At 34.3% G+C, this 8,570-nt stretch overlaps 1 protein-coding gene across 1 annotated transcript; it reads right to left on the minus strand.

Moving 5' to 3' along the window:
• Window positions 1-56: 56 nt before the first annotated feature.
• LOC120135619 lies at window positions 57-2,819 on the minus strand. Its single transcript, XM_039151868.1, has 7 exons — window positions 2,739-2,819; window positions 2,377-2,438; window positions 2,235-2,292; window positions 1,268-1,369; window positions 886-978; window positions 671-838; window positions 57-386 (listed from the first exon to the last, which is right to left on the minus strand). The coding sequence occupies exons 1-7, from the start codon at window positions 2,817-2,819 to the stop codon at window positions 57-59; spliced, it is 894 nt and encodes a 297-aa protein (XP_039007799.1).
• Between the last annotated feature and the right edge of the window lie 5,751 nt (window positions 2,820-8,570).

Genomic DNA, 8,570 nt, shown 5'->3' on the forward strand with positions numbered 1-8,570 from the left:
GGCTAAGATAGGCTTGATCTGTAACTCTGCTAACAGAATGCCATCATCACATAACTTTATCCTGGAAAATATAGACCTCGGATTGGATATTGCCTTAAGCTCAAAGCATCAGCGAAAACATTAGCTTTACCCAGGTGGTAATTGGTCTCACAGTCATAATCTTTAAGAAACTCGAGCCAACATCGCTGCCTTAGATTAAGCTCATTATGGGTAAAAAGATACTTTAAACTCTTGTGATCAGTAAAGATATAATACTTCTCTCCATAGAGATAGTGTCTCCAGATCTTCAAGGAAAAGACCACAGTTGCTAACTCCAGATCATGGGTCGAGTAATTATACCCATGAAACCTCAGCTGCCAGGATATATAAATGACTACCCTTCCCTTCTACATTAGAACACATATGAGTCCAGAGTGTAAAGCATCACTATAAATTGTAAAATCTTTTTCGGGCTCAAGTTGAATCGGAACTGGAGCTTGAGTCAAAGTTGTCTTCAATTTCTCAAAACACTCATACTATCCATCAGCCCAAACAAAAGGAACATTCTTCCTTAGCAGCTTTGCCAAAGGGGTAGCAATGATGGAGAAGCCCTCGATAAATCACCTATAGTACCAACTAAACCCAAGAAATTACGAATCTCTAAGAAATTCTTAGGCTAATTCCAACTCACAATGGCCTCAATCTTAGTCGGATCCACCTGAATAACGCTAGCAGATACAACATGCCCAAGAAATGACACCTCATAAAGCCAATATTCACATTTTCTCAACTTCGCATACAATCGATGCTTTTTCAAAGTGTGGAGAACTGTCCTTAAGGGCTTATCATTGTTCTGCCTCTATCTGGGGATATACCAAAATATCATCAGTGAATATCATCACAAACCGGTCTAAATATGGATGAAACACAGTTATTAGATCTATGAAAGTTGCTAGAACATTGATCAACCAAAATGGCATCACCATAAACTCGTAATGCCTATATTGGGTACGATAACAATCTTAGCAATATCAGCATTCTCCACCTTCAATTGATAATACTCATATCAAATATCAATCTTTGAGAATATCATGGCTCCCCGCAACTAATCAAATAAACATCGATCTTGGGCAATGGATATTTTTTTTGTTGTCATCTTGTTCATCTTCTAATAGTAAATATACAATTTGAGCGATCCATCCTCCTTTTTCATAAATAAAATTGGAGCTCCTCATAGTGAGGTATTGTGCCTGATAAAACCACGATCAAGTAATTCCTTAAGCTTAACCTTCAACTCCTTAAGTTCCTCCAGATCCTTCAGATCCATACGGTATGACGCCCTGAAAATAGGGGCAGAACCCAGATAAGTCTCAATCTCAAACTCTACATCCTTATACAGAAGATATTAGGAAATTCACAAACGGTACGAATTTCCTCGATCTTGGATAAAGATTCTCTTGTATTCAAAATATAGGCAGTGAAAGTCTTATATCCATTTTGATTCATCCAGTCGACAGTCAAAGCTGATACAATATTGGAGAGATAACCTCGATACTCATCAATTAATACTACAATACGATCATCAGAAGTCTTTAGATTAACCCTCTTATACTAATAATCCAGATTAACTTTATGATCATTCAACCAATATATCCTCAGAATTAAATCGAACTCCTCCAAAGGAAGCTCCATAAGATCACCCAGAAAAATTTCCCTTTGAACCTTTAAATGACAATTTTGAAATATTTCATTCACAACAACTGACTCTCCCACAGTGCTCATAACAATAACGACACTCTCTGTGTGCTCAATAGAAATCTAAAGGTCTCGAGATAAAAAAAATCGAAACATATGAGTGAGTGGAGCCATTATATATCAATGCAAAATATGGAATAAAATAAATAGTGAAAATACTTGTGATAACCTCTAGCTCATCTTTGTCATCTCAATGTCTGGTAGCATACATTAGATATGGTTGTATAGCCTCAGATACAACTGACCCTCTACTCTACAGTGAACGGGATCTAATTTCAGTCTTGGTAGAAGATCCGTAAGCTCTCCCCTGCCTACTACCTCTGAGTGGTCTGAATAAAAGCCTGAGAACATGCATGAGCCTAGGTAGATGTCCAATCTGTCAAAAGTAGTTGTTGGAAATTCCTCAAAAAATAACTACTAGATCAACATCAAAAGCAAGCACTCGACTTCTTACGACACTCTCCTCCGTGTCGATTTTCATAAAACTCATAAACAAGCACCTGAGGGAAACCTAATGAATCACCTCGATGAACAGCTGAGGATGAAGGTGCTACAAGCCTAGAACCGGTATTAATCCTCTAGAGAGTAGTAGTACAAGTCTTCTTCTCTGGACGTGTAAAAGAATTGATCAAGCCAGAAGACCTCCTAGATTGCTCTCGATCTACAGAAGCCATAACCTCTACCTTATCTTTTGCTATACCCACCTGAAAATCAATTATCTCATCTTGATGGGTCACCACCTGACTATGAAGCTCATATCTGTGTCTTTAAGCAAACTTGTGGCACATATATCTCTCAGTAAGAACCAAGCTAAAACCATACTTCAACAACTTAAGAATTCCATCACATACTCAGAAAGTAACATATCTTCCTTAACTAAATCCTGAAATTATTTTTGTCTCTTAGCCAAATAATGCTCTCCAACGAACCAATTCTTGAAGCGTTTCTTGAAGAAATCCCATGTCATACAATCAGTAGGAACACTTCTCACTACAGACTCCCACCATGTGTGGGCATTCCCATCCAGCACCTAAGCGAATCACAAATATCTCCTTGGTGGATCTTAACCCAACTGATCCATGCATCTCTCAATATCACAGAGCCAGTCTTTAGCCTCAGTAGGAGCTCCACCAGTCGGGCCTCCAAACATTCAAACCACATTAGCAATAATGGTCTAAGTGATGGGAACTTCAAGTGTGGCGCCTACTGCTCTAACTGCACCTTGAATCAACTAAAAAAATTGTATGCCATGTATTTCATAAGACACCACTCCTATAGACTTAGTCTTAGCAACTGGCATTCCTCTCACAAGTGTCATCATATCGATACCAGGGGAATGGGTGGATCCCTCGGAATTAAAAGACCTATAGGGGTAAGAGGATCTACTAAAAGTGATGGGTATACGGCCAGGTCAGTGAATCTAGCAGCTTGACCTTTCCCAAGGGAAGGTTGACGTCCTCATCTAGCGCTCAAAATAATGGATCTCATGGCTCACTACACAAAGGTAATGACTTAAGATTAATTTTGGCACATGATTACCATACACAGTTAAAATTATTAAACGTTTTGGTGATATGGCCTTTGTAGCAAATTTTGAAAAACATTTTAAAACAATATTTTTGTATAAGACTTATATATAATCCAAGGTTATAAAAAAAACTCTGATACCAACCAAATGTAACACGCTAAACGCAACCTATGCATTACGACTAGATCTAACGAATTACATTAAATTTTTCAAAACATTCTTAGATAACTTAAAATCGTAATATATTCGAATAGTAATAAAAGTATACAATATCATACTTCCATATAAAACATCAAATAACCAGTATCAAAATAATATAACATCAGTAATAAAACAATATATGTCATAAAATAAGTATCTCAAAATATATAGGCATATGTGTTGAATTATGATATCCTGTAAAATGAAAACATTACAAAAAAAATGGTACTGAATGTTTTGATCCTCCAAGTGCCAAGTCCGAGGGTGCCTAACCAAAAGTATCTGAAAAGGGAAAATTGGAAGAGTGAGTTAGAGAAATCAGTGTATTCCAAGAAGTGCATAGTAAAGCATACCAAAAAGTTTCATAAAGTAATTAGTAAAGTATTATAAAAAAAAATAGTAGTGAGGTTTGTTTTAAAACACATTACTACATTCCACCAATATACCAAAATGCAGTCCCCTAGAACTACATCCATTAGGACTTACCCTATATCCGATAGCTATAGAAGTCAACCTCAAGGACTACCTTGGGGCCTATGGGCCTACCCAAATGACACCTTGGGTCCATAAAGATTTCTATCTTGATGAGAGCTAAACGTCAAAACCATAAGAATCCTACCCAAACAGTACCCCCAATAAAATAGTTCAGATAGTAAACAGAAGTTCTAGGATCCATAAATCATGCATATTTATATTTTTCAGTAAAAACATGCAACTAGAGAGCATATATCGGGCAAACATAGTTCATAAACGGTAAATCAAGAAATCATAATATTGATCAGAAAAAAAATTCATAAATTGAATCAAATAACAAATCATATTTTAGAACAGATAAAATAGTCATATAACACACAAGAAACGCACATCGAAAATGATCAGTTTGAGAGGTTTACTGAGTACCATCCTCGCTGCGCTCTACAACAACACTTGAACCTAAACCATAACAAATTCATGTTAATACTAAAGTAAATTTTAAATCTAAGTATGTATAGGTTTTACAAAACTATACGGGTAATCACAGACTTACGCGATCGAATAGATTGGGAGAAGATGAGTCGAGCTGACGAACGATCGGGAGAATCTTGAGTACCTTCAAAAATCAAGACAATAAATTATTCCTTGACCTTACTTTAATTGAAATTGAATAAAATAATTTAATACATATGCATGTTTGGGGTTTAACACTCGATTTGGAGGTTTTTTGGTTAGAGTTTGGCAAAACAGACCACAATATTGAACTCATAAGTTAAAAAAATACTAGATATGACTTTTCATAACAAAGTCAACTTTTATTCAAAATCAAAGATCTGAGTCAAAGTCAATAAGTCAGATCGGATCGAGTAGGCTCGATGTAAGTTAACTCAGGTCGATTTAACTCTCTTGTCCCGGTTCAAAAATAGATCGATTTAGTCTAAGACATATCGGTTTGGTCTGAGCTAACCAGACTGGTTCTAAATAATTTCCTGCCAACCAAGAAGCCCTATGCGCAAAGGCGATGCGTGCGATGGCCAAAAGGGCAATGGGAGTAAGCTTGTTTTTCCCAGGCATCCATTCAACACAATTAACCCAAAATAGCTCAGATAACTAGCCAAATCACAATGAAATACTTGTAAAAAGTGGTCGGAAGTTTACCTCAACAGCGGACGACGAAGAAGCAATGACGAGGCGACGTGTTTGGTTGGGTTTTGACCGAAACGATGTGACGGAGCTAATAGTGGTGGTGGTGAGACCTAAGGTTGTTGGGATCGGTCGAAAATCATGAAAAATCAAGGCGGTGACTTAGAACTCTGGCGAGGCTTCGAGCGGCTTTACGGCTAACAACATCGATTCTCAATGAGATATCGATAGGGTTTTGGTTAGAAGATGACAACAGACCCTCAAGTGGCGGCAGTGTCGATCATAGTTGATCGAAAGACGATGGTTCAGTTATGGATGGCGAAGGTGGAAAGGCTTGGGAATCGTTTTGGTATTGTAGAAGCTCAGTTTGAAACTGGGAGGGCTTTAGGATATAAAACCTGATCTAAGGTTCAAAAGATATTTTTCACATTTTAAGACATAAATAATGCTTTAGCTTAGTGGCTAATGCATGGGTTCAAACCATAATAGTCATATTTTTTTTCATTTTTTCCTTTGCATACATGAAATGGGCAAATTTAGGGTTGAATTCCTAAACTTTCAAGAATTTTGAATATTGTCCTAACATCAAAATCTTACAAATTGGTCCCATAATTAATTAAATATATTCAAAACAAATGAATAAAACTAGGGGTGTTACAATGTATGTGTGTGTTTAGGACTCTTTCGGTGCAACACGAATCAAACTATATCAATAGTTAAAAGAATTGTTGTTATTCCTAGAGTTCTCAGGTTTGAGCACCAACTACTGCATCATGGGTGATTAAGTGTTCATTGTCAAATGGTTGATTGTATTTAGAACATATATTACTTCGTAATCACCTTAACTATTCAAAAAAGCTCACCTTCACCTACAATGCTTGACTTTTCAGGGGGCAATCTTCCGTGGTAAGTCGGACTTTATCATAACTGTAAAGCAAGTTAAAAATCGTTGCACAATGGTGTAAAGATCTGTTTGGGGAGAAGGTGAGTATTATTCAGCTACTGTTGTAGGAAGACACTGTTCTTGACTGTCTTTAATGCACATTTCAGACACTTTAATTCTTGAAAATGAAAAAAGAATTAATCTAACCTTGACAAGCTTGTGAATTGTCATGTTTTTATGCTTAACAATTAATCATATTTGTTGTTGTGCTTGCTGTAGTAGTTCATGCATCAGTTTCCTATAGGACAAACATATAGCTGATGACAATTTCAGTGACCAACCATTGCTGCAGCAGGAAAGCTCAAGGAAGACGGGAGAAACAGCAATAGATCGAGCTTTATCCTCCGTACGGAGGGAGCTTCTTGTCTCTATCACTTTCGTTTACATTTCATTTACATTTCATTTACATTTCATTTTAGACATGTTTTCAAGCATATTTTCTGTAGTAAATTTGGTAACTTTTGTATTATTAAGTTAAAATGACAGTAGCAGATATTTTTACACATTAGGCTATCCGAGTCTTCAAATTAGGGTAATTCGCGCTAATATCAATTCTTTACATGTTTGTATATCTGGAGAGCCAAGATTGTAGTTTGAGAGAGATAAATATCTCATAAATATTTAAATTATATACAATATCAATTAAATGTAAAAAAATTGTCAGGTTGGGGCCACGCCCAAACCCCCCCTCCCCCAACCTACTTAATAGAATCGTCCATGTGTTTATCATTGTATTTGTCAGTTGTGATGGCTAAGGCCAGTACGAGTAGGACTTAATAAAATTCAACTTAAAAATTTGAATTTTGATTATAGTTAAATTAATTTCGAGTTGTAATTTTATAAATTCAATTTGATTTGAAAAAATTTAAATTCAAGTCACTTTGGGTAAAGGGGAACCACCAAACCATTGTACCAAGGCACCAATTTGGTTATTTTCAAACAATAAATATTATATATCTTGTATCTTAGTAAATTCTTATTTAGACAATAAATAATATAATTAATAAATAAAAATTAAAAATATTTTTTACATTAACAAAAATACGAATATATAAAAAATATATTAAAATAATAATACAATATATTAATTTAATATATTTTTTTAAAAATAAGATAAAAATAAAATTATATTTTTAAGTGAAGATAAAGATAAAATATATATATTTTTACATTTCAAAATAAAATATATTTAATAGGTTAAGAAAAAAATAAAATATATTTAATAAGTTAAGAAGAAAATAAAAAAATATTTTAAAAATTTAAGAATTAAGATGTATAAAATATTATATTCATATTTTTTGTTAATATAAAATATTATATATGTATTATATTAATAAATATATATAATATTAAATTATATAACTAAATAAAAAATTAATATATTTTATTTATATATTTTATTAATGTAAAAATATTCTTAATTTTTATTTATTAATTATATTATTTGTTGTTTAAAAAAATTACTAAGATACAATATGTATATTACTTGTTGTATGAAGATAATGAAATGGATGCTTTGGTCCAATGATTTGGTGTCACCCTCATATTGGAGGAAAGTTAATCAATAAGTTCAAAATATATTAAAATAAATTAGTCTTCCAATCGAATGATGACACATGTCATTATTTTAATTTATTAAAATGATGACCAAATTGAATGAATATATAAGTAAAAGGACCAATTGTGTAATTATGCCAAAATATTTTTAACTGTCATGTCACTTGTTCCGTTAACTATTAATGAAAGTTAGCTTGATTGAAACATTTAAATAGTTGGATGATCTATTTGATCAAATTAAAACATCGGTAGTCAAAATGATTTTTAATCATAATTTAGTGGTCACCCATGTAACTTACCCAATAACATAAATAGTAAATTTAAATAACTCAAATTTTTTAATAGTTAATGAATTGATTTATTTTTATTTTATTTAGTTATTTATTATTATTATTATTATTATTATTTTGATTTGAAAAGAAGCCTAAAAAGAGAAGGCTAGGTGATCACAAAATCGTCTTCTTGTTGAGCAGTAGCTTCCAAACCAATGAGGTCTGTAAGTTCATCGGGAAGGATGTCAACGTGGATTACTCGGAAGTGTTGGCACGATGTTAGCTTGGCCATCTTGTCAGCGATCATGTTCGCTTTCCTCAGGATCCATTGAAACTTGGTTATCCAATCTCGGCTACACAGGTGCATAATGGCACGAACTAAGGGAATATGGCTAACAGATACGCCATCATTGCTGAGAAGTTTGACGGCTTGGCTGCAATCAGTTTGGATCCGTAGTCGCGAGATACCCAGGCTCCATGCAATAAGCAAACCTTCATAGATGCCCCATAGTTACGCTTACAAAGCCGAAATAGTTCCGATATTCTTTGAAAATCCTGTTATCCAGTCACCATTTGAGTTTCTGATTACACCACCAATCGAGTCTCGACCATCAGAGTTTTCCATTGGTGGAGTTCAGCAGTGAAAAAGCTAGAATGAGCACTCAGAAGAACGACTCGCAGCCAAAGATTCTTACTTCGATGGCAATCTCGCAGAACG

This window comes from Hibiscus syriacus, unplaced genomic scaffold (genome assembly GCF_006381635.1).
Source record: "Hibiscus syriacus cultivar Baekdansim isolate YM2019G1 unplaced genomic scaffold, ASM638163v2 tig00110610_pilon, whole genome shotgun sequence".
NCBI lineage: Eukaryota > Viridiplantae > Streptophyta > Magnoliopsida > Malvales > Malvaceae > Hibiscus > Hibiscus syriacus.